The 27,122-nt window shown below is 34.2% G+C and overlaps 5 protein-coding genes and 1 non-coding gene across 6 annotated transcripts; 2 read left to right on the top strand and 4 right to left on the bottom strand.

Annotated features, from left to right (window-relative positions):
• Positions 1–7,361: 7,361 nt before the first annotated feature.
• Positions 7,362–12,449, bottom strand: LOC125215719 (polyadenylate-binding protein 2-like). The gene is made up of 6 exons (XM_048117240.2): positions 12,287–12,449; positions 12,066–12,168; positions 11,209–11,279; positions 7,971–8,162; positions 7,769–7,896; positions 7,362–7,670 (listed from the first exon to the last, which is right to left on the bottom strand). Exons 1-6 carry the CDS (start codon positions 12,395–12,397, stop codon positions 7,622–7,624), a joined length of 654 nt encoding a protein of 217 aa, XP_047973197.1. The 5' UTR covers positions 12,398–12,449; the 3' UTR covers positions 7,362–7,621.
• Positions 12,450–14,993: 2,544 nt separating this feature from the next.
• On the top strand, positions 14,994–15,065 carry TRNAM-CAU (transfer RNA methionine (anticodon CAU)). Its single transcript has one exon. It is a non-coding gene; the product is annotated as a tRNA-Met (tRNA).
• A 2,231-nt stretch (positions 15,066–17,296) lies between these two features.
• Positions 17,297–18,893, top strand: LOC125215717 (Peroxidase superfamily protein). The gene is made up of 3 exons (XM_048117238.2): positions 17,297–17,511; positions 17,603–17,794; positions 18,264–18,893. The coding sequence occupies exons 1-3, from the start codon at positions 17,311–17,313 to the stop codon at positions 18,858–18,860; spliced, it is 990 nt and encodes a 329-aa protein (XP_047973195.1). The 5' UTR covers positions 17,297–17,310; the 3' UTR covers positions 18,861–18,893.
• Positions 18,894–19,014: 121 nt separating this feature from the next.
• Positions 19,015–21,138, bottom strand: LOC125215718 (small ribosomal subunit protein eS6). Its single transcript, XM_048117239.2, has 6 exons — positions 20,999–21,138; positions 20,818–20,882; positions 20,091–20,148; positions 19,885–19,993; positions 19,529–19,801; positions 19,015–19,431 (listed from the first exon to the last, which is right to left on the bottom strand). Exons 1-6 carry the CDS (start codon positions 21,002–21,004, stop codon positions 19,193–19,195), a joined length of 750 nt encoding a protein of 249 aa, XP_047973196.1. The 5' UTR covers positions 21,005–21,138; the 3' UTR covers positions 19,015–19,192.
• A 133-nt stretch (positions 21,139–21,271) lies between these two features.
• On the bottom strand, positions 21,272–23,026 carry LOC125217027 (glucan endo-1,3-beta-glucosidase 12-like). Its single transcript, XM_048118849.2, has 4 exons — positions 22,923–23,026; positions 22,495–22,848; positions 21,884–22,007; positions 21,272–21,754 (listed from the first exon to the last, which is right to left on the bottom strand). Exons 1-4 carry the CDS (start codon positions 22,984–22,986, stop codon positions 21,568–21,570), a joined length of 729 nt encoding a protein of 242 aa, XP_047974806.1. The 5' UTR covers positions 22,987–23,026; the 3' UTR covers positions 21,272–21,567.
• Positions 23,027–23,542: 516 nt separating this feature from the next.
• LOC125209099 (dimethylnonatriene synthase-like) lies at positions 23,543–26,375 on the bottom strand. The gene is made up of 3 exons (XM_048108700.2): positions 25,737–26,375; positions 24,451–24,766; positions 23,543–24,385 (listed from the first exon to the last, which is right to left on the bottom strand). The coding sequence occupies exons 1-3, from the start codon at positions 26,354–26,356 to the stop codon at positions 23,756–23,758; spliced, it is 1,566 nt and encodes a 521-aa protein (XP_047964657.1). The 5' UTR covers positions 26,357–26,375; the 3' UTR covers positions 23,543–23,755.
• Positions 26,376–27,122: the final 747 nt, after the last annotated feature.

Below are 27,122 nucleotides of genomic sequence, written 5' to 3'. Positions count from 1 at the left end.
TGGCCGGCGATCGCTCGGCGATAATCCGGCGATAAATCGCCACTCGGCGAAGCAACGGTAACATTATCGCCGAATTATCGCCGACTTCGCCACAATGGCCGGCGATAATTCGGCGATAATCGGCGATTTATCGCCGAGAATTCGCCACCTCCATTGGGAGTGCTCTTATTAATTTAAAAAGAAGATTAATACTAATAATTTTTTACCTTCATACAAATACCACAACTCGAACACTCACTTTATTACTAGAATATCAACTAAGCATGTTTCATATTTATTGATTGTATCTCTTTGTCACTATATACAAATAGTAAGGGCAATATTGGAATCTCAAGAGAATCAAGAAAATGCTACCAATATGCCATCTGAATCTATATATTTGCTCTCTTTTTATTTTGTTTATTTATGTGCAATTTTTTTTTAAAAAAATAATTGGCAGAGCATTTTTCACGTTGTTTGACTCACTTGAGTCGTTTCTTACCTCTGACAAATATTGATAGAAACACTACCTCGACTTCTTTAACTAATTTCGTACTAGTACAAAAGATATTTTCTAACTAAAAATCACCATATTTAATCGATTTTGCACCACAATTTGGGTATATGTGACAATTGACAAAGGATCTAGTATTGATTGGAAATTCAAGTAGAGAATTCGACATGCATATGTCTACATGCTAGCACGATAGTATTATCAATAAGTCGTAGTTTGCCTAATTTTAATTTAATTTATATTAATATAATTAATTTTGATACCAAACAACAAATCCCATGCTCCCTCCTTCTCATAAGAATTAATGGCATGACTATTAATGTAATTTTTGTGTGGGTGGAGAAAAAAGATCTACTTTTATTGTAGTGTTACGTGAATGGGGAAGGATCCCCTGCTGTGTGGGACTGTGTTTAAAACACAGGAGTTTTATAAAAAAAAGGCAGCTTTCCTTGTTTTTATCTTTTTTCTTTTTTCTTTTCTTTAATTGTGTGTAGGAAATAGTACAGCACATGCTGAGCACAACAGATGATCCATTTCCTACTTGAATAGTTGTGATTTATATGTGTTGTAATATTATGAATGTATATATTGAGAAAGTTAGAATAAAAATAGGAAACTGATTTGTGGTGATAGTATCCAAAATTGGATTGTGTACTGTGCACACTTTTATTGAATTAAAATGACAAAAAGATTCACACTTTTATTTAGAAATAAATTTATACATTTAAGAGAAGTAGAGAAAAAGAAAATAACATTAAAATAAAGGAGAAAAAGGAAAGAAGAGTCGTAAAACTTTAGAAGGTGATGACTTTAATCATGAGTCCCATTATCCACAAACCCACTTTTAAAGACTGAACCACTGAACCATACCAAATTAGGGTTTTTAGATCTAGTTTTTTATGGATGAGATTTAAAAATTTATAAATTATTTTCTCCTTCATCACCAGTCTTTTATTATTCATCCGAAGGTAAATAAGTTATACTAATACGTTACGAATATTTAACTTCATTCCAGAATATATTACTTCATTCCGGTAGGTTTTTACTTCATTATAATAGGATTATTACTTCATTCTAGTACGTAAATGCAGTTTCGCCGTCGCGTGCCGTTCTTTCTCTCTACAATATCTATCACCACCGCTACGACGCTGATATGGTGTAATAAACACATGGAATAATATAATAAATTATATGAATGAAGTATGTGTAGAAGCATTTGAAGTCCTACTGGAATGAAGTAAAAACCTTATCTAATGAAGTAATAACGTTTCTGAATGAAGTAATAAATTCACTTGAATAAATTGCATTTTTTAATGTGAATAAAGTAAAAACTCATGTCAATGAATTCGAACGAAGCATATGTTGAATCATTTCAAAACCTATTTGAAGCAAGTAAAAACATGTTGTAGTTTCAATGCATTACGTACAGAATGAAGTAATAAACCTATACAATGAAGTAAAATTGGCTTGTAATGAAGAGCGAAAAAAATTTACACAGCAACATATCTCATCAAAAAACTAGATCTTATGGCCCAGATTTGTTCTCTAGTTCGGTCTTTAAGAAGGGTTCGACATTGATTACAACTCCTTTAATCATATACATGCTACAAATATCGGATTTTATAGGCTATATAGGCTAATTTTGTTCAACTAGTACTAGTATTAACTTTCTTTAAATTTATAAATTCTGATTAATAAATAGAAAAATTATTTATGGGCGTCTTTTTCATACAAGTACAAACCCAACTACTTCGAAATTCTATGAAAATAACTTTGTGTTTGTGATTTGTTATTATTTTCAATGGGAATGAAATGCGAGTTATAGTCCAAGTTTTATTTAGTACTATTATTCAAAATATATTGGATATAATTTTGAACAAAAAATGAAGCTGGAAATATTCCTAAAGAGTTCCAAACCATTTTTTGTTTGTTAAAGTAAATGCTTACAATGCGTAAATAAGAATATGAAAATTTCTAGTGTTTTACTTCAAGATTTTACAAATTCATTTATAAAAAAAAATCATAAAGAAAGACGTTCTTGATGTGCAGTTGGACTCACCTAATTCGCTTTTATGATATATTGATATTAAGAGTTGCGTTTGAAAATAAAATAAAAGTAAACATATAAATATATAATGGCTTATGATGAAAGACTTTTTTCTTTGGCATTTTGTAATTAATGAATATTCTGTTATACAAAGTCAAATAATTTATGTGAAGGCTAACTTAAGGTTGATTTTCCATATTTAGCATTTTTTCAATACAAGAGCACCTAAGGCTAACGCCACTCTTCAACCTTCTTCATCTCACTTTCCGTACAATACTCCCTCTGTCTGTAAAATATTATCCACATTTGACTTGACACGAGTTTTAAGAAATATGAAGAAAAATAAGTAAAAAAGTTAGTTGAATGTTTTTTTTTTTTGATAAAAATAGGCTCAAACCAAAAGATGGTGAGCAAGAGTTCAATAACAAAACCCAAACAAAAAAACAAACCTACCAAGACCAACGAAAAAACTAAGCACCAACAAAAACCAAAAACAAAAATAATCAAACGACCAAAGCTCACCCCACCTCAGCTCATACCAAAGCAAAAGCCACCAAGTAACCAAGCAAGCAAGGCAAACAAAGTGGGAGAGCTGACATCTCACTTCATGTACAATAACACCTAGCTTTTCATACATATGCATATCTAGGATTTCATAGTATGACTATCGTCACCGTTTTGGTATCCAATCACGTAACTAATCATTAATTTTCAGTATCTCTTATAAATAATTATCATGCATTGACATGGCATTTAATGCATAGTGAACATTAATTTAATGATTACTATACATTAACATAAATTATGCCAAGCACTTCATGTGTATATTGAACTTAACGTTGATGCCACTATTGAACCTTAATACGGAACACTTTTATGTTCATTCAATAACTTCGATACAATATCTTTTATGCCTTAAGTGACCAATAATGTGCACTAATTGCTCATTTTTTGAAATATTAAATATAGTAATCAAAATACTTCTTCTATCCTATCTAAAAATCAAAACAGTCCTCTTTTATTTTTCACGCAAAATACGAAAATACATGTTCTTTGAAAATTACAATCTATGCTATTTATTCTTTTTCTTTTTTTGCCTTTTATTTATTGCCCCAGCCCCCACGTATTATTTTCACAAATGGTGGTAAAAGAAAATTTTAATAAAATTCAAATATAAAAAAAATGGACTACACATTAGGACATTCCAACAAAAAGAGAAGACCAATTTTGTGACACAGTCCATGTACTTACAAATTAAGTGTTGAATTTATGTTCATTAATTTCAAGTAAACATCATACTTAAATCTAACTTAGTAATCACATGAATAATAAAAGATTGTTTACCCAACATGAATCATCCTTTGAAAGTTCAAACTCAAAATAAAATATTATTAGAACGTGGGTGTATAATATAGTAATACAACCAAATCAATTTTCAACTGGGCCGAATCTGTATTCAAGTGGAGAAAGATCTAAACTGAGTTGGCATTTTAATATGTTGTTCACTTTTACTAGTAGTTATTTATTTGGGCATACACGTGATCACAACATTATTATTGTATGAGAATATTTTATAGAGACTATTCATGTTAGGGTCTTGTGCGTCCTTGGGTTTCAAACTACCAATATATAGGTATATTTTATGGAAAACTGTCCGAAAATTATGAAGTTTGAATTTGTTAATAATTATTATAAGACGAATTTTTCTAGAGAGATTAAATCTGAGATGAAATCATACATAGATGTCGTTGTCGGTCAGTAAACGATGTTCTCTGCTCGTAAAAGAAATGATGTTGTTTGATTGAAAATATCAACACTATAATATACGTAAGCGACTAGATTTCATCATTGGGATAGTTGCGAATAGATCCAAATTTTTTAATTTTTCTGACTGGTAAAAATAATTGCGGACAAACTAGTTAGAAATTGACCAAGCTTCATGATATTTTTTTAACTTACCTATACTTTAGATATATGTTCTTGTTATGCAAATAAGTACTCCGTACTAAGTATGATATAATGATAATGGTTGCTATAGTCTACAAATTAAATCTGAAAATTTACCTATATTTTAGATATGTATATATTCTTAGGGTGTGATATAAGTATATTTTAGTAATTGATCACATCTCTATATGGAGTGTGTGATATTATTAACTTTCTTAAGTTGCAAACTTTGTTAAGTCATTAACGCAGTGTATTAAAAATATCAACACATAATATCAACAAAGTATATTGAAATGTCAACAAAATTATGTGTTGATATTTTAATGTCTTCGTGTTGACATTTTATAATATATTGCGTTGATGAGTTAGCAAAATTAACAACTTAGAGAAAGTTAGCGATCACGCCTCTATATTCTTATTATGCAAATAAGTGATAAGTTTGTTGTAGTCCTACAAATAATTATTGAGTTGATGTATTTTGGAGATGTATAATTTATTGGTCACCTACCTCTTTGGAGCACTAAAATAAATTGTTATGATGTGCATAATTGGTAGTTGGCGAAACCTACTTTTGTAGAACAAACGTGTTAGATCTTGGTGGCTTATGATTTAGGTGGAAATTGAGAATGAGTACTAAATTACCACTAATTGTGTCACTGTGATACAAAAACATGACACGTGCATGAACATCATAATAATACTAGTATAATTTCATGCTAATACTATTAATACAAACAACCTTGTTGTCTCTCTATTTTTATTTCAACTTTCCTAGAACAAAAAAAAAAAAAGGAAATGTAAACTGATTGCATCATTCCATTAAATTGATGAGAGGAAAAGAAAAAGGGCAAAGTATTTTTGTAAGATCAGTTAGTCAAACAAGAAGTTGCGAAAGCATTTCGAGCTGGTCAAGCCACGACTCTATATAGTTATATTATATATACTCCATATTATTAGTGCTCGGCTGCTCAATATTAAATGATCTTGAGATTATTATCTAAAGTAACTTAAAATTAATGTTTGTAACTGAGAAGGAGAAAATTCATAAGTCAATGAATTGCATGTGACATTATAACAAGATTCGGTATATATCAGAATATGCCTATCCAACAATATTCATAAAATACAATTTTATCTAATTCATCAAAACAAACACATTTATAAACAGTGTGTGTATAAGAAAAAAGAGAGATGAATCATTATACTATATTGATTTTGGCCAAACCAAAATAAATTTTAGGCAAAGAATCAAGCACATGCTTAGTTACTTCTACAAATAATAATAATAAAAATATCATCAACTTGGATCAATTTCGTAATTTTTATAAAGTAGTAGACTAAATATCATAATTTTGATATTTTTCTTAATAGGCCCATGATTTTAGATTTGAAGAAAAATAAGTTACGGAAAATATGCTAGTCGAAGCCAAGCCACATCTTTAATTTTTTTTTAAATTAAAAACGATGTCGTTCAATACACCTAGTCAGCCATGTCTAATTTTTACACGTGTACACAATGTCATATCAATATATTAAGATATGCAATAAGCCCTTACTTTTTCTCCATGACACAATTAAGAAAATGTGAAATGTACAACATCATCGGCAATTTTTTAAAATCACAAAATTGACCGAACTTAATATTTTTTTTCTAACAATTTATACTTTCATTTTCCACTTCATTAACTACAAGATTTCATTTCATAAGCTATCATACTTTTATATTTAATCATATCAAATCCTTCAATTTTTCTGCATTCGTTTAACTTTGCCCATATATAGTAGTAACATATTGCCACCTATCAATTATTGAAATAAATTCCGCATAATTAGTCTATTTTTATGGGACATTCCAAAATGGAGTAGCAAATATAGACTTATTTTCAAAGGACGAAGGAGTATTATACAAAATGCCCAAAATATTATCAATGTGAGATTTTCTTTTCATCAATCTATGTAGATGGTAATGAATCAAAGAATCTAAAACAAAACAAAAATGAAGAGAATGAATGAACCAAATTCATTAGGTTGTTAATCGAAATCAATAGTACGATATTTTCAACTAAAGGTCACATCCATTAGATCTCTTATGGTGATAACTGATATCACATGTAGTATTTTGTCTGTGGTAGGATCCATTATCTTACAAAATCAGTACTTATATAAGAAAAAATTACTATTCCCTCCGTTTTATAGTAATAGAAGCAATTCTTTTCGGCACGGAGATTAAGAAAAATTGTGTTAGGGGAGTTAAGTAATGGGAGAATAAAGTGAAAAATGAAAAAGGTAGAGAGATGAAAAGAGAAAAAAGTAAGAGACGGTAAAGTAGGTGTGAAAAAATGTGTTGACTTTTACTCAAAAAGGAAATGACTCTATTACTATGGAACGTACCAAAATGATAAAATGACTCTATTACTATGAAACGGAGGAAGTATAATACTAGAGTACTTCTGTTGCTCGAAATTGTGTTAGAGAGTGACAGCTTGTAAATTCGAATAAAACTAATTAGAATACGACCAACTATTTTTATATCACATGCTGTTTTCTGGAAGATATTTAAAAATATCGAATACATTTTATGTATACCTCTTTTAGTGTTAATAATCAACAAATGACGTGTTTCGATATACACCTTAATTATTATCTCTTATTTAAAATTGGATTTTGTAACTTTATTCGCATATTAAAATCATAGTAAGGAAAAGTTTTTTACACTAACTAAAAGTAAAGACAATTAATATTATCCTCAATAGTTTTTTACTTATTTATGTAGGTTGGAATGAAATATTTTTACAGTAACTAAAGTCAAGACAATTAATTTTATCCTCAATAATTACCCAGAAACTAAAATGTGACACTAGCAATCAAATAATATATAGAAAAATGCTACTCCATATCATAGATAGCATCACCACAGAAGATTCATAATGAGTTACTCAAAATGTAAATAATTCAAATATGATGCAAAATGTTATATTATGCTGAAATGAACGTCATTTACTGGATAGAGAGCAGTACACATGAGGCGTGGATTATGCATTATCTAACCAGCAGCAGCTAACCGCAACGACCCGTGCCACCATGGTGTGATGGCCGGTTGCTGCATCTGAACAAACCAAATAGCGACTCGGGTTTCAGTAATACGGCATGTAGCGCGGTGGGCGCCTGAACCTAGGCACCTTGCTGCAGCAGGACATGTACGGAACCATCGGTTATTCACTCGAATTTCAATAGAGTAAGCGGGTCGGGGGGGGGGGGGGGGGAGTGAGAAAAGGACTCACCCGTAGCCATAGGGAGAGTAGAGAGGCTGGTGTCCGAAAGGCCTACGATATCCATATGCAAGGTAAGGATTGAATCTCCTCGGCCGGTACTGTTTCATTCCAGGAACATTTGTTCTCTTCACCATTACCTGCAAATACGAGAGGGAAAGCGTCTTCGTTAGTGACAAACCTACAAGTGAAATGGAAATTTTATTAGCCGAACCTTCAATTGGCGTCCGTGCAACTCAGATTCATTCAGTTGGAGGGCCTCCTGAACGGCTTCTACCTCAACAAATTCAACATATGCAAAGCCTTTGGGCTGCCCAAACTTGTCGGTCAAAATAGTAACGCGGTTTACAGTTCCACATGTTTGGAAATGCTGCTGAACTTCCTCTGGAGTGCAAGCATAATCAACCTGGAAGAAATAGAGCAATTTCAAAATCTTCTATCCATCACCGATGAGTTATTTCCAATGCGATAGTAGTAGCGCTATAGGTCATGTTTTATGCAAAATAGTAGGACCGTCTACCATATACACTAAATATTCAAAATGACTAAATATCATGCGCAATTTTAGAAGAATAAAGTGGGGAAAGAAGCAAGATCCTCCTTTCAACACTTCAAAGACAGAGACCAGAGAAATAGCTAAAATTCATTACTGCTTAAGTTACACTACTGTAATAGTCGGTCCGGGTCATAGCTTTCTATCCAAATTAGAAATATTTACTCCTAATGTAAGCGCAAGATTTTATCTGCATAAGAATAATCTCAGAGCAAACATGTCTACGCTATATGTGCAGGCACCAGAGTTTTTCCAAATTTTCGAATGAAAACACCACCACGTAAACAAGTAAATCCAATTAGCTCTATTACTATGACAACAGTTTTCAAGTATAGACAGATTGTGGCTAAAATCTAGTACTCCCTCCGTCCCATAAAAGTTGAGACAAAACTTTTGGGCACAGAGGTTAAGAATTTATATTAAATAAATAGGAGAGATGAAAAAGTTAGGAAAGATAAGAGAGAGTAAAGTAAATGATGGAATAAAAAAAGAGTGATTAGATGTTTTATCTTTTGTTAAAAAAGGAAATGACTCAACTTTGTTGGGACGGACTAAAAAGGAATACGACTCAACTTTTTTGGGATGGAGGGAGTACTAAATTAGTGTCCCCGCTTTTGGATGCGATTTAGAACCCGTACAGAAGAAAACCCCACCACATAACACAATCATTCTTAGAGCAGTAATGAGCCATAAAATTGTACTCCATTTTTGTCACATTACCTTGACAAAAACTCTCTAAACCAGAAAAATCGTTTGATCAATCAGCAACCTTTAATATATAGAATCACTCAATTAAAAGCACTGAACAAAACCAGCACCTAAGCTTTGGCAAATCTAATGAACAACAGAAACATGTCCCATTACCATATTGTTACAGGGATCTTTCTCGCATAATCTTCCCACTCACTTGCAAACAATCAACAGAAATCACCTTTTCCCATTTTCTAACTAAACAGCCTTAAAACTCTACTATATAATCATTTAGAAGGAAAAGAAATCGAAAAACATTGAGTAGCCTAAGACTTTTCACTCACTTGCAGTTCCATGTATAAAAAACATTGGCATGAGAATTAAAAGGTCAACAAGTTTTTTGCAGAAATTGTAGGAGTATTTGAAAATATGAGGCACCGACATTTCAAGAAAGTACAATCTTAACACACTATTTTCACAGAGCACTATTTCTTTGTAGTAAAAAACAATAAAAGATGTGGCATTATAATGACACAAAGCAGAAAAGAAATGAAAACAATATGCATGGTTTTCGCTGAGGTGTAGATGTAACACTATTTTCTGCATACCAGCTTAAACTATCGGAACTTATATACTTCATTTTCTATCTGAGTAATACCAAGTGATCTATTTCTATATATAGACGCATAGATGGCTTCAAGGAGAGAAACAAAAGAGCATTCTTAAGTGGTTCTTTAATACTGATCTAGGGCAAATAGGGAGAAAAGAGAAAGAGCCACATCAAGTAACTCCTCACCACATCACGCTCTTAAAACCAACCATTTGAAGCCAAATCTGTCAGCCCAATCAGCAATCATATTGGCCCACTGAAGTAGCCAGCTTGTCACCAGCCTCCTCACTTCAAATGCACTGGAAGGATTTGTGGCAGAAAGCAGGACTCTTGAGGGAACTTTCAGGTACTATTACATTCGACAACTCAAGGAATTTGTCACAGGTGGAGCTAGCCTCATCACTATGGCATGAACTCAAAAGATATACTTCATGTAACAGTGTATCTTTTTCCTTTTTGCTTTTTTTCTTTTTTTTTTCTTTTGATTTTTCTTTTTCCCCGTCCTTCTGTTTTAAATGTTTTTGCTTTATCATTTTTACAGGAGGGGTATCACTATATTTTTCCTCTCTTGACTTTTAACTTTTTTTCCTCATTGGTTTAGAACTCGATAGGTTACAAACATATAGAGATACTGACAAGAAAAGTCCACGTAAGGGCAAAAGAACTGCTTTCGCCACAAATATACAAGGCTAAATCCAATGATTCTCAGGAATATGACCGAGCCTGCGATCATAGTCAGAAGCATTAAATACATAATAAGTCTAACTGTGAGTCAAATATTTTTTCAAAAAGAGAGAATGGTCAGACTAACTAAAACAAGTGGCCACATCACAGAGGCCACCATATTACTGCACATCATCAAACTTGAAAGCAGATGAGCAGAGACTTCATGTGGAAGTAAGCGCGTCAGAGGAAGCAAACATCATCATAATCGTCTTAATTACAAATAAAAAACTAAAAAATCAACATAACCCCCAAACACGGCCGCTGCACCAGAATTTAACCAGAGAGGTTGAACGTCTTTCCGAAACACCTTATTAAGTTCAGTTGTGATACTACATATAAGAAGGTTTTAGGCAACATTCCATATTCCTAAACTGAACTCTGTCACTTAAAGATATTGCAATATAAAAAAGTGTTAAAACGTGGCCTGAAAAGAAAATACAACATTTTTTAATGGAGACGATATGATCGAACATAGGTACAATGTACTTACTAAACTTTTTAATGACAGTTTTGTAGTGGCAAAACTCCCAAATAATGACATAACAAAAATAAATGTAAGACCTTTGCCATGATTTTGGAGTTCAGCAGCCTTAATTGGTACATCCATCTATCCTGATTTGCAGAAACTTTCGGAAATTTCATAGAATCAAAAATCATTCAATCTAACAGTCCGACAATAGATAGATAACAATACTATATGTACAAGGATAAAAAATATACTATTATAGAACATAGTAAAAAAATTCCAGCAGAAGACTACTCTAAAGAGATGATACATAAAACGCTCAATCACTTATAAAGTACGCAGTCAAACAAATCAATTCATAGGTCATAGGCTTATTAAAACAATTAACCATGGGACAGATAACTCACATTGCCAACAAAGACAGATCTTGCATCCACCTCCTCCTTGTTTACCTGAGCTGCAGCAACACTAGCAGGATCTACAAGACAGCAGAATAAGAACATGTAACCAGAAACGTAGCAAAAAAATATGTAGCAGCTGAATTACTTTATTCAACAATCAAAAGTAGAAAACACATTTATCATGTAAAGATGCCACAAATTATAGAAATCTAGCTAGTGAAATCAATTTATGTGTTGGAAGTTGAAACTTGTAAGTCGGAAGATTTTCATATTATTCTCTATGCACCTTTAATCTTTACCATATAATCACTAATTCACTTGATTGTGAATATTTTCACACTATTCTTTATGCACTTTTTATCCTTACCAATTAATCACTTGATTGCCTCCACTTATGTCCCACAAAGATGAATGTTGAATCTCTAAAGAGAAATAAAACACTATCCTTCCCTCATTTTAAAACCATATAATTCCCAAATTCCGAATATTAACATTTAACGAGAACCTGGAAAATACGAGTTCCTACATAATTCTGTACATGATATCATTAATCAGCTACGTGAAACAATCTAATTTCTACAACAATGGCAAATGCACCTTCCAAAGAACAAATTGTTAGGATCTAATCCAAATTCGACAGTGAAAAAAAGAAACAGATCAACATAACCAAATTATAAAAATTCACGGAGTCAGAGATCAAAGATCACATCTTCTTCTCTTTTCTCCCTTATTTTCCAAGACCAAACATGTAGATTCGCTCGAAAAACTACTCTTTTAAGCATCAGAATTGGAGGGTAAACGTATACAATAAAACAGGGGAATTAAAATTGTCAAATTAAGAATTCATTCAACAATTCTTAAACCTTGAACAGAGCCCATCTCCTTCTCTACTTTCGCCTGCATTTCACGAAGCGCCGCGGCTTCCTCTTCCATCTCCTTCAATCGCTTCTTCATCTCATCCAATTCCTAATTATCATAGATCAAATCAATCTAGGGAACATGCATAACCCTAACCTAATGAATCAAACACAAATTTACAATTTTGAGATTAAATTTAGGGAAAAATTGATTAGTCGATAATAACCTTGGCGGCAGCGTCATCGTCGGCTCCCGGCATGTCGACGTCTGCATCGGCCTCCATCTCGGCTACGTCTGGTATATCGGCGCCGTAAACCTCATGCTCTTCATCCTCCATCTCTCTCTCTCTCTCTCACTCTCTGCTTGTGTGTGTGAGCTGAAAGGGATAAACAACTGATTTTGATTTTTGATGAATAAAATTATAAATGAGGGCTCAGTGATTGAAGGCCCATAATAAAGCCCGATACAGGCCCAGTCATTTATGGAAATTGGCCCATCATTAAATGAATTATGGCAATCATTATAATTTGTAATTTGTATGTTTGACTGATAATAATTACATTGTACTATATTACTATAAATATACGAATATAACAATAATAAAGAATTATATTTTAGTTATTTGACATTATACTAATATCTTTAACAACAATAAATATATTACTCCCCAAGCCAAGCATAATCCCTAACAAATATGGAGTATATTTTTATCAATTGATTTTGTACATTGACAAATGAATAAGAAGTTCAAAATCATAGGTCGATATAATAATATTTGACATTATTATTTATAAAATTATAATATTTAAAAATAATATATTCAAATCTAAAAGTTACATTATCTAGTGATATAATTTTATCTTTTAAAATAAAACTCAGAATAAATTATATCAATTGAAAAACCACAAATTCACAACTATAAATATCTGTAATTGTGAATTGTAGCTAAAACTCATTAATGTATCACTTGTGTTTTTTAGTTTCGAAACCACTTGTTAAAAATGTGAATTCAGTTCTTTTATAAGTCAATTTTTATTATTGACGTTTTTTTTTCAATTAATTTACTACATGAATATTTTATTGCAGTAATAAATTGGATAAAAATTGTTGTGGTGCATAAATAGTGAGGAGAATGAACTGTTTTGGTGACAATGATGTGAATACCTAGGAATACTTTTAAGATCCATTCAATAAATATAGTACTCCAATGTAAAACAAACATGATGTAATAACACTATATATTGATGAAATCACATACGAACACATCTTTCAATTTGATCATGTATATACAGTACATGCGTTATTTGTAGGAGAAGGCAAAAGATGAGAATCGGAAATAAAGCTTTCAGTTATAATTATGTTTTATATCTTGGAATGGAAGGTTTGCTACTTAATTAGGAGTATTTTTCAAGTGGGTTCTCACGATAATGATGTGACATCCATTAGGACCATTTCTAAAAATTGGAACATATAAACACTATCGAATGTTACGATTGTTAACTATTACTCGAATAAAGTAATTTAGCACAATCTTTATAAGCCACATCTAACTACACGTAAAACAAATCTAACGTTTAAAGTTAACTTCAACACTTAGTGGATGATCTAGGTGGGTCGACAGGTCTCTTATTAAATCGCTTTTGAAACTGTCATCGCTTATATAGTGTGTGATACATATACCATCATACATGAACCACCTCTAAAAATCTACGACGCCACAGGCCCACAGCTGATCTGGACTCCACCACACAATTAGAACAATCTTTATAAGCCACATCTGACTCAACGCAGTAACTAGCCTCTCGGCCCAAACGTAGCAAACAATTCGAGCATATTATTTAGATTTTCTTTCTCGATTTTCATTTTCGCAAAAGAGAGACAAATTGCATAGGATTTCTAGTCTATTATTCAAACGCTTGTTATCTCATCTTTAAAACAATAAGAAAATAGTTTTATGACATCTCTCTCCCTAATTCAATCTATCCTTCCATTTCTATCAAATATTTCAAAATATTTGACAAAACTTTGGCATGGTTCCACCCTTTGCGTAGTTTATTCTCCCATTCACATAGGCAACATGTCATCGTCCCCGATATCTCCCTTAGGTATATCAGTGCAGCAACTCCTTCCCAATCATTTGAGGTTATAAATTATTTCATTCTCTGTCCATTATTAATTATCAATAACAACTACTGCACCACCTCTATTTTTTTATCGTCATTGCCAGCAATCAATATACTATATGGGGCAAGTTGAACAATGCTTATAACTCAAGCGTATAGTTTTGGACCAACAAGACCATGTGGTTCTTTGATTACTTTTCCAATTTCCGAATTTAACTAAAATTGATCTTATTGAGGATATACCAACTTGTTAAGTTTTCTCTAGACTATCGTTTTCTACTTGTACGAATTATTTTAAGACAAAAAAAACTTGTTTAAGATCGCGTGAAAAAAATCCATCAGACATACTATCTCAATATGTGTTCGAATTGTACCTTAAATACTAGAAGTAATTTACTACTAGTACTATTTTATTGTAATGGAAACACAATGACAGTTTATACATAATATGATTACTATTAGCACTATTTTCTGAAATGCACTAATGTGTTTACAAATGATAGAAGCACTAATTATGCTTCTCAAGTCTAAACATACAAGTAGTTGAATTTATATTTCGCTCTCATCTTTCTACAAGTTCATCCATTGAGATCCAATTAAAATTTTAAATACTGATAAGAGTATACAATCTTAATTTAGCTTATAGTACTATGATCTAACAAAAACTCAAAATAATAGGTATACTTCAAAGAAAACTGGAATTATAAATATATTTAATATATTTTGAATTCGCTAAAAATTTCTTGAAATAGATTTCAGTGCGTAAAATACCTATCAAATAAATATATTACAGAATATGAACATCAATTGATCAGAGTGGCGCAGCGGAAGCGTGGTGGGCCCATAACCCACAGGTCCCAGGATCGAAACCTGGCTCTGATATATTTCAGATGCAAGCTTCCTAGCACATAATTTTTCACTCATAGGTTATAGATGTACAATTAATTCACCTATAATGTTTTTTTGCTAGAAGAGAGAGGGTATGTAATTGTACTATATTCAAATTAATAAAAACCTTCTTTTTTGTTTATTTATTTCAACCATTTCTTTTAAATTATAATTTTAGAATTTTAGTTACTATACTTTTGAAATTATGTAATTTTAATCATAGAGAGAAAATACATTATTACAAATTTTATATCATTTTAATTACTCCACAGTCGTAAATTATACTACATTTGTCACACGGTAAAATTCACATTTTATCATTGGTCTGTCCCAAAATAAAAGTCACGTTTCACTTTAATTTACCATAAATGGTAATAATTAAGCCTCACGTTCCATTAATTTATTACACTCACATAAACCAATAACTTATTCAACCCGCTTTTCTTAACCTTTTAAAATCAGTGAGAGATCACTAAATATGACTCTTATTATATGACGAAGCTTGCGAGGGTAGTGTAAAATAAGAAAAATTGTATTATAGCTCTAGAATGTTCCATAATGCTCATTCGTTATAGCTGTAGATGTAAAAGCATAAATCTTTTTCTCTTTGTAAAAGTAGTTGTTAGATATCTACGTACTCTAGCCATAAAAGCATTATGCGTTACAGTTGTTAATGCGTTAAAAAGTGTTCACTTGATTTTGTTAGTAAAGCTTATCTTGAACTCAAAACAAATGAAGTATTAAACTTACTTTAAAAATTGAAGTTCTAAAGATTCTATTTTGTAACTCAAAGATAGTATTAATCATAAAATAAGAAAAAATGACGTATCTAGAAAATGAAATAGCCATATAATTATAAAATTGACATTAAATAAATTTAGAATTCTCAAATATGAACTGAAAATATTATTTTCATCTATACCACAAATTCATTGAATATAACTTGATTTTTTTATGTAGATGTATACATTCTAAATAATTGAAATATTACTTTTATATTTGCTTTTGGAAAACAAATAAATAAGTGTCGAATTAAATCAAAAGAATATAAGATAAATGAAAACAAATAAATAAGTGTCGAATATTTTTATATTAGGCCTGGGTCCCATCATCATGTTTGCCGCAGTGGATGCAGCTTTCTGCCCACGCAAAAAACACACTCCCCTTTTGTCTCACATATTCCAACACACACACTATTTACAAAAAAACTAACCGAAAATGGAGAAATATGAAAATTTCAAAATATCCCAAAAGCCAATATTCGATGTATGGAGTATGTAGATAATCGATAAAACTGAATGAAGAAAACAACAAGACATATACAGCTCAGCGAGTAGATACAAAATTAACTCATCTAAGTACTAGTAAAACTTATATCCCTCAAACAAAACAAAAGATAGCATCCATTTCTTATTAAAGCAATGATAAATTACATGAAATTTGCATCTACCCCTCTATTAAAAAATAGTTGGAAAAAATAAAGTTCTACCCCTCTATTAAAAAATATTTAATAGTTGGAAAAAATAAAGTTTAGACTATTTTGTAATTCATCGACGCAACTAAGAAATCATACGTGAACACTAGTGCTAGTAACTTAAAACGACATCGTACAATTCATAAAGAATATGACATTGTTTACATACATGAACAAACTGATATTTTTCGCCCTGAAAACAAATCTAAACTTCATAACTGTTACGAATGATTTTTTAACTTATGGCGTGACCAAGATAATAACTGAAACATTAAAGTTTGTCAACAATTAACCCTTAAACACTTCACAAAAAAAATATTAATAAGAATAAAAAGTTGCATTTAGATTTATATTTCTAAACTTTACCAAATTCTGATTTTACATACCAACTCTAAACTAGTCTATAAATTACTAAATGATTGGTTTGCTCTAGTTTTACAACCAATCAAAATTTTAACTCTATTATAGATTAATGTAATACCACATTGTTACGTTGTCTAAAATGTCAAGTCATTTTGGTTGGCGTCCAATAATGCCACATAAATAAGTCATCAATTTACGTTACCATCAGAATTTACAAATCAATAATTTAGTTGAAAATTTATAAAAGTAAATATTTTTATAATTTATAGGCAAATACTAAAGCTAGCATACAAAATCCAATAATATTTTACAAATTTATGGACAAATTACCCCAACATTATAAAGTGAAAACTCCCTATAAAACAACTACTACTACAATCTTAGTAAGACTACTAAAAAAGAATGTCTGATCCCATCCTCCTACTTCTCTTCCTCGTCCTCCTGAGCTCCGCCGAGGGCGCTCTCCTCCGGCAGAGCTTCTACTCGGAGAGTTGCCCGGGCGCCGAAACGACGGTGCGCGGCGTCGTTGGCAGGGCCATGGCGAGAGAAGCCAGGGCTGCGGCCTCCGTGATGCGATTGCAGTTCCACGATTGCTTCGTCAATGTAAAAATCTTACTAATTCATTCAAAATTCTTTGAAGAGAGATGATTGTTTGATTGATGAGCTTGTTTGTTTTTTGATTGTTTTGTTGTAGGGCTGTGATGGATCGGTGCTGTTGGATGAAACGCCGGAAATGGCAGGGGAGAAGGCGGCGCTGTCGAACATAAACTCGTTGAGATCGTTTGAAGTTGTCGACGAGATTAAGGATGCGTTGGAGGTGTCTTGTCCGGGGATTGTTTCTTGTGCTGATATTCTCATCATGGCTGCCCGAGATGCTGTTTTCTTGGTAACTTTACTCTTTCTTTCTCTTTTTTTGTTCGATTATTAGAGTTAATTAAACGCGGAAAAAAAATTCATTTCTCGATTTTTTTTTTGTTCGATTATTAGAGTTAATTAAATGCGGAAAAAAAATTCATTTATTCGCCTCAAGTTTAAGAATGCCTCATTGAAGATTGACATTTCTTACGATTTTAATGTTTATAGTTAAATCTATAGACACTGGAATAGGGATAAGGGCTCGTCAGGATAGATATTTAAGGACTCATTCGAGTCATATAAGAATAAGATCATTGGTTTTAAGCTCATTGGGATAAAGATAATTAAAAGAGAAATTTTTGTCGTTTACAGATCACGTGGTTTAAGCTCATCGGGATAGAGATAATCGAAAAAGAAATTTTCGTCGTTTGTTAAAGGGAATAAAGGTATCTACGTAGAAATTTTAATTATCTAATCAAATCTACTAATAAATATTTCAGAGTGGTGGGCCGAAATGGGAGGTGAAGTTAGGAAGGCAAGACAGCTTAACAGCAAGCCAAGAAGATTCAAATGATATAATGCCAAGTCCAAGGACAAATGCAACATCTCTCATAGCTCTCTTCACCAAATTCAATCTCTCTGTGCAAGATTTGGTGGCCCTTTCTGGAACCCACTCCATTGGCCAAGGAAGGTGCTTTTCTATAGTCTTCAGGCTCTACAACCAGTCAGGGTCGGGCCTGCCCGACCCCGCCATGGACCCCCAATACTGGGCTGAGCTCAGCCGGCTCTGTCCGCAGGGGGGAGATGAGGAGGTCACTGGAGACTTGGATGCGACGCCTCAGAGATTCGACAACCAGTATTTCAAGGACCTCGTCCGGGGGAGAGGGTTTCTGAATTCGGATCAGACACTGACGTCATTGCCAGAGACGAGGAAGTATGTCGAGATCTTCAGCAAGAATGAGAAGAGGTTTTTCGAGGCATTGGTGGAAGGGATGATAAAGTTGGGAGACTTGCAGAGTGGGAAGCCTGGAGAGATTAGGAGGAACTGCAGGGTTGTTAATGGCGTTTCTGATGATCAATTAGTGAAAACAAAATGAGATTTATAAATAAACATTGTTATTGGCATTGAATTATATATAAAATCTTGTTTAAGAAGTGCTACAGTAGTAACAATTGTAGATATATGAACATTGTTGGACACCAATAACTTGAATTCAAGAATATAGATGAAATAAGATTTGATTACTCGAATATAAAAAGCTGCTCATGAAATTCAAAGAAAATAGTATCATCTCAAAATTTATCCAAAACAAAATAGGCAAAACTCATGGTTTTGTAACATTCGGCAAAAGATTCAAAATTATCTAAAACTCAATCAGTTCTGAGAAGACATGAGCAGATTCAGAAGCATAAACGCAGAAGGTGTCGATTATGCAGCAGCTGATAGTTTTGTTGCAGCAGACAACTTAGACCTCTTCTTGGCCAAACTCTCGCTTCTCCTATCCCTCTGTTCCTTCATGCGGGTCGCAAGAAGCTTCTGGTACTCAGCAGCTTCTGTCTTGGCCTTGGCGATCCTCTTCTTCTTGTCAGCGATTCTAGCTCTCTTTCTCTGCAATGTCAAGGGAGTGACAAGCCTCTGAATCTTAGGTGCCTTGCTCACTTCCTTGCCTGTTTAAGGACACACAATTCACAATTTAAACGTAAGATGATGCCATGGGTAAGGTTAGTGTGCGCAATACATATGACAAGTGGTGAAAGAAGTTACCTGCTTTGGTGGTGAAAGTTCGGCGGTAAGTGTTAACATACTTCCTCACATCATCCTCCTTGTTAAGGTTAAACAGCTTGCGGATCTTTGAAGCCCTCTTGGGGCCTCTCATCCTTGGCTTCTCGGTATCAGTGAGTCCGGGAAGCTCGTTGTCACCCTTCTTGACAATCACCAGATTCAAGACAGAGAGATCGGGGCTAACAATGCACCCACGGACAGACTTCCTTCTCCTCTCCCCAGTTCTTCTTCCATAACCACGGAAGCAAGGAGTTCCTGATGAATAATCATGTTAGCTCTTGTACACAGTGTGGGAAAAGTAATTACAGCAAGTATATATTAAAACAATCATCACAGACCTCTATGCAACAGAAGCCTGACACGGCCAGTAGTCAGCACTCCCTGCTTCATGGGGAAACCTTGCTTGTCGCAACCTCCCATGATCTTGAAGACGTAACCCTTGAACTCCTGAAATAATCAATCCACAAGGTAAACACAAGGTCATGAATAAAAAAGTCTAATTTGATGAATAAAATGGACATGGCTGAATGGAGAAGAGGCGTACATCACCCATTGCTTCCCCATTGACCTCCTGCGAGATCCTCTTGTCCCAGAAAGCACGACTGCAATTATAGACAGAACAGTAAGTTTATCCATGTTGATATCACTTGATAACTCCTATACACTAACTAGCTAAATTACACAAAGCTCAGGAACGCAATTAGGACTGCAATCATAGACAGAACATTAAGTTTATCGATGTCTCACATTATAACACTCTATACACTAACTAGCTAAATTACACAAAGCTCAGGAACACAACTTCTATAAACAAAACTAAAATCAATACAACCTATATTATTTGAATCGACGCATAATCAAGCTATGCCATTAATTGATTTCAAGCACCAGTACTTGTTGGAGCAGTAGTTGATGTAGAATACAGTTATATAATAAACATGTGTTCATGTGTATAAGAAAGACATACTAACATAAAAACCTACAATACAAGTTCAAATTTATCATATAGCATATTTTTGGGTAATTAATTGTACAAAAGAGAGATAAGATGCAAAAGCCACACAGCTACAATCTAGCTAAACAAACATTATCACAGAGAGATTCAACAAAATCATCAAATTGTATCAAATCAAGCATCGAGCAATATATAGAAATTGTATTATCGCAATAATCAAACATTAGAATTCCGACGCAAACACATCTATCAACAAAAAGCTCTATGTCATCACGCATTGAGGAATAACAGAATCAATTAAATAAAAAACACTTACAGCTTGAGGTCATCGTCGATCTCCAGCTTCTTCTGGCATCCAGTCGTCGGGTTTGCGATGTTGAACTACACAGCGAAAAAGTAAATCACTTAATAACAAAACAAAAACGAGAAAACTCACACAAGAATTTCAAAATCACGGAGAGATTCAAGAAATTCATGAACTCGAAATCGTAGAGAACCTTCATCTTCGCGGAGGCTGCGGAGAAAATCTGCTAATTTGAAACGCTCAGCCTGCGATTAGGGTTTAGAAGAAGGCGCATTTCATTTATAAAGGCTCAAAGCCCAGCCCATTTAGTTCTAATTAGAATTGATTTTGGGCTTGTAATTTTTCAATAACGTTAGCTATATTTATTTTTAATGACATTTGAAAATTAATTTATTAAATTTTATTTTATGAATATGTGATTTATCAATATAAATAAATATACTTGACTTAAGGAGATATTAGAGGTTTGGAAAATCTTTTTGTTTTCTAAAATTTTTAGCAGTTATAAGAAGCTATCATATTTCCGATGCTCCAAATTATTACGAATACATTTCATGAAATTACTTTATTAACTGCACATACTTATATCTATTAAACAAACTAACTAATCTTTTTTCTGTCTATTTTATCACAATTTGTTCAAGGCCTTGGCTTGTTTGTGGTCGTTGCAATATCTTCTGCCTCAAAATTTTTGCTTGTCTTTGCGGTTGTGCCTTGTCATTCCGAAGTGATCAATGGCGATTCGACGATGATTTTCGCACGTTAGATGTGGCTAGCCATGTCAAGTGGCATCACTAGGCAAGTGATGGTGATTATTAGCATAATAAGGCTGGTTGATGTTGTCCCTGCGGAGTTGGGCTCGCCCGTTGGCCCATAGTCGCCGTCTGTTGGTTGTGTACCGTCACCACTGTCCCCGCCCGGGGCGTAAGGGTCGAAGGTCGTTGTTGGACTGGAATTTGCAAAAAAAATTAGGCATAATCTAAGTCTCTCATATTTGTTAATTGAATAAATATAACTCAACTACGATGATTTTGTTGTTACAAAATATTGGGTTGTATATATGAACTTGGTGGCTTACCTAGGTGGTGGTAGGGCCGTGGGTGTGGCTGGAGGCGCCATAAGGGCCGGTGGAGGCGTCATGGGGGCGGGAGGAGGTGTCGTCGGGGTGGTGCTAGCTGCTGGGAAGCGACAGCTGCCGTGACCTGAGACAATATGATGAAGATACATAGACTATGTTAGATATTGAACTATAATTAATAATCAACGAATATTTCAGTTTAAGTTATTAATGGTGATAAGAGAATACAACCTAAGATAAATGGACTATATTATAAGATTAAGCTTTAGATAATTATGATTTAACTTTAATTAATTAATACATATAAAAGAACGCAATGTCATATGTTAGTGCAGTTACAATATAATTTCTTAGGTAAAATAAAATAATAGTAGTACTTTAATCAGAGATTTTCTAGCTTTATTTAGTAACGGATTTAGAATCAAGCTTTACCTAATAGCGGATATAGAATCATTGTTACACAAATTAATATGCATGTTCGATCATATATTTCCTATCTAAACAAATTTTGAATTATTCTTTTATCAGATATAATAATACTCACTACTAACGTATATAAGAAATTTTCTAGCTTGTATTGTTATCACAAAGTCAAGATTAATTCATCTTACTTGGATCAGTGTTGGTGATCCGTGCGGCCCCTCCGAACACACAGCTCGTAGCGACGGGATTCCTCCGGTAGTAGTCATTAAAAGCATACGAGGCGTGGTCAGCCACAGTGTTTGGCTCCCAGCACGCCCCGTTTGGTTGTATGGCGGAACAATCTGTTCCGCCATACCCACAAGCATAGTCCAAAGCAACTTGCATAGCCGTCAGCGAGACCGAGGGGTTGGCTACGCACCAAGCCCCTCCGCCCGACTGCCCAGTCGCTGCTGGGTTCACCCCGGGCATGTCGTCCCTCCGCACCTCTCGAAAGGCCGGTTTATTAAATGGCTTTATTGGTGCTTTCTCTGCACCCTTTGTGGCTAAAAAAAAAACAGTTTCATGTTGTCATGTCTTTTTTTTCTTAAAAAAGATCAAGAAATGGCAAATGTTGTACCTGACATGAAGAGGAGAAAACATAGTAAAAACAGCATTTTGTGATGGACTATTTTTGGATCCATGGAAGCAATTTTAAGGTGGGATTGAGGTGGCTGAATGGAGAAGCTACCTCCATTGGCTTGGTGGGGTTTATATAGAATAAAGGGGGGGGGAAAGAATCATCAATTTCTTGTAGTGAAGAGAGAATGTAAGAAAACTTAAGGAAGGAGGAATTTGTGTTGTGGGAAAACTTGATGCCTAAATAGGGAAGCAAATGTGCAGTTCAGTTTATGTATTAATGTGATGTACTAGATCTAATGCTTTTTTCTTTCTTTAATTTGTCTTTCACTGTTACACAGTATCTGGTCGAAAAAGCATGAGAGATAGGGAGGAGAGAGAAGATGTGCCAATATAAACGGTTTAGTTTTTTTATTCAAAACTCAATTTTTATTTTAAAAATGAATCAACTACTACTATACAATCTTTCTTTTTAACTTTCCCTCTTATGTTGGGAGAAAATTGTTGAGAGGCACAATAAAAGACAAGGGTGCCCATACAAGACAAGGTTCTTATTTATATATAAAGTATTTACTAACCTTGTTTTGTTCTAATTCTTTTTTTTTTACTCAAAAAATAATCTACAAAGAAAACCAGAATCAAAGTTTATGACTATGCTTAACTCGATTATATTCATTACACAAATTATATTACAAGAAATAACTAAACATAATCTCGCATACGACGAGGTGGCACGATGTGGCGCCTCGGGCGAGCTTGGGCACTAGGGGAGATGGTAAGCATATTGATGGACGGTCTTTGGAAGTCTCTAACCATTTTCCGTTTATGCCACAATTAGAAACTTTGGTATAACTTTGGAGAAAGCCTAGGAGTCATGACAACATCAAGAGGCTTCAATTTAGGGAGAGCAATTCCCAACCCTTCACTCATGTCAACCGTCTCCCCATCTGGCATCGACAAGTCGAAACCTTGGAGCAAACGAGCTAGGGTTAGTTGTATAACTTGTATCCCGAACGTCATCCCAGGGCACATTCTCCGTCCCGAGCTAAACGGGATGAACTCAAAACATTGTCCTTTAAAATGCACCTGACTTTTCTCGTTTAAGAATCTCTCAGGCCTAAATTCCTCCGGGTTGGACCAAACATTCGGATCCCGATGCAACTTCCATAGATTAGCAACCAAACGTGTACCTTTTGGGATATGATATTTGCCGATGCGACAGTCCTCAAGAGCCTCGCGGGGCCCTGATAAAGGGCCAGGTGGGTACAACCTTAGGGTTTCTTTGAAGATTGCTTGTAGGTAGGGGAGGTTGTTGATATCGGATTCTTGCACAAATCTGTCTCTACCCACAATTTTATCGATTTCGTCTTGGGCCAGTTTTATGGTATGGGGATTGCTTAGGAGCAACGAGATTGCCCATATTATCGTCTCTGATGTGCTTTCGGACCCCGTCATGATCAGCATCTGAATTTAAAATTAAAATATTAGTTAAATGATAGTGGATAACATAATTGAAAAATATCACTTACAAGAATTGTGGCCTTGATGACAGTTTCCCTTGTGTAACCATGTACCATCTCATTCTCCTCCATACTATTCAACATCACTTCCATGAAATCTGAGACACTTTGATCATTATTTTGCTTTCTTGTGTGAATTCTTTCTTGAACCCAACCCTCAAGAACATGGTCTATTTCCTTGTATGTTTGTTTCATGCTTTTGATGTATCCTCCAATATCCAACCATTCAAGGGATGGGATTGCATCAGAAAAAACGAACACTCCACCGAGGTACAATGCTTTCTTTATGGCTTCTTGAAATTCTCCATTTTTGTGATGAGATTCTCTATAGGAGCAAACCTTATTAGTTAAAATTGGGATATTGAAGCAAGATACTAGTAAATTAAAATGGACTTGTCACACTAGTGAATTCATAATTGAAAGATTGAGAGTTTGACTTTGTTACTCCTTTCGTCTCATTTATTCAAAGCGAAATATTTCTTTTTGAGCACAAAAAACTATGTTGTGTTATTTAGTGTGTTACCTTTAAAAAAAAAAGTAAAAAATTATATTCTATTTTCAGAAATATTATTTTAAGTGGGACATCACCTGGAAAAAAAAAAAAGAAATTATGTCACTATTTTACATTGACATATTTTGTGTAACCCCACAACTAATGACTTCGGATGTCCTACAACTTTTGTGGTCATAAAATTTTGTGGTCCTAAAAATTTATAGTTGTAGTCCTATATACTATCATGTCCAACTAATCACATCTACAATGCAATTGTTAGTATCAATTAGACAAAAAATTTGAGCACTGAATTTTTATTCTAGATTAACACGCAACTCTTCTTCATTAATTCTCTTAATTACTCTCTCCGCCCGCCAGGAGTCTCGGTCATTTTTGCACTTCTCAACATTATTCACTCTCAACTTTATCATTTCTCCACTTTAACTATTTATTTTACTCTATCCGTCCGCGAATAAGAGTCCGGTTCACTTTTACCATAAATGGTAATAGGATCTCACCTTCCACTAACTCATTCCACTCACATTTCATTTAAAACTAATATGTATAAGTGGGACTCTTATTCCACTAACTTTTTTCCACCCACTTTTTTTAACATTTCTTAAAACTCGTGCCGCTCATGAATGAGACTCCTAATGGCGGATTGAGGGAGTATCATTTTTATAAAAACGAGTGCGCAAAAGTGACCGAGACTCCTAATTTTGGACGGAGGGAGTATATTTTTACATATTTTATATTTTCACAATTGAAACATGAAATTATCTAAAGTTTTCAAATTACTTACTTTGTAAACGAGAACCTTTTCCCAACTAGCATTCTCAGGATGATATTGAACGTCAAGAGCTCAATCCGCTCACTCAACGCCACCGCCTCCTCCGGCCGCCTCATCGAGTACAGATCCTCGGCGAAGCGGTCGACCTCCTCCACCCGCACGTGGCCAAAGTCGTCGAGGCGGCGTGCGGTGAGGAGGTCAACGGTGACCATCTTCCGGACGTCGCGCCAGTAGGGCCCGTACTGCGACATCCCGAAGCTGGCCCCGTCGTAGAAGTACTTCCCCACGGCGATGCTCGGCCGCGTCGCGAAGACGCGGTCGTTCGTGGTGAAGCACTCCCTCATCGCCTCCCAGCTGCTCACCACCACGCCGCGGTGGCTGCCGAGGCGGAGGGAGAACACGGGGCCGTGGCTGTCCGCCATGGCCCCGAGCACCCGCGCCACCGGGCGCGGGCCGTCGAGGAGGTGGAGGTGCCCTATCAACGGCCACGCGCCCGGCGGCTGCGGCGGAGTTGCTACTAATTTGCTATTATTAGTAGATTTGAAGTGAGATAAAATTGTTTTTATTATTAAAGGGAATAGTAATAGTAGAAATGATAAAATGATTTTTGTGGTGAGAGAGAGGAAATCCATTGGAACAAGATTTTGATTTTAGAGGATGAGATTTATGCAATTAATTGCTCTCTATTTATAGAGTATAATATTTCCTTATTCAGTTGTTGCAAATTTTTACATTTTTGTAATTAACGTGACTGATTAATTAGTGTCGCTATCATCTGGTAGTTGGGAATGATAAACATATGGTCTAAAATAAATGGTACTACTACTCTGCAGATATTTTCTAATATTGCATTTAATAAATGTTAGTGAAACGGTGTCGTGGAGTTTATTGGCTATGACACAGATTTTTTTTGTGATAGAATTCTTCCTCAGCGACTTTTCTTTAGATTTTCCACTTAGCCTTGCGTTTTTTGTGTTGGGAATTCTTCAATAGCGACTTTTGCGTACATTTCCCCCGAGCCTCACGTTTTTTCGTTTTTCACTTGTGACATTTTATTTTCCCTCACATAGTAGTACTCCCTAATTTATAGCTATTTTTTATACTTTGTAATTTAGATTATAATCAAACATTACATGCTCTTTATGGAGTACAAGAAATAACATAGTTTAATACTATAATAAAAGAACTTTAATTCATTTCTTTACCATCTATACTATATTAAATTTATTTGTGAATTTTTATGTTAAAGATGCTTCAAAAATTATCAAAAAATCATTTACCATCAGTTATAAATATATAGTGTTAGTATGACTGAATCTGTATTGTTTGCCGCTAGCCAAATGGGGGCCCGACGCTATGCTATGTTTCTGTTTTAGGCCCTATTTGTCTTATTGGGCC

This window comes from Salvia hispanica, chromosome 3, assembly GCF_029641045.1.
Source record: "Salvia hispanica isolate PSC_SH4W2 chromosome 3, Shi_PSC_v1, whole genome shotgun sequence".
NCBI lineage: Eukaryota > Viridiplantae > Streptophyta > Magnoliopsida > Lamiales > Lamiaceae > Salvia > Salvia hispanica.
The sequence above is the reverse complement of the archived record's forward strand: the minus strand, read 5'-3'. Positions and strand labels throughout refer to the sequence as shown.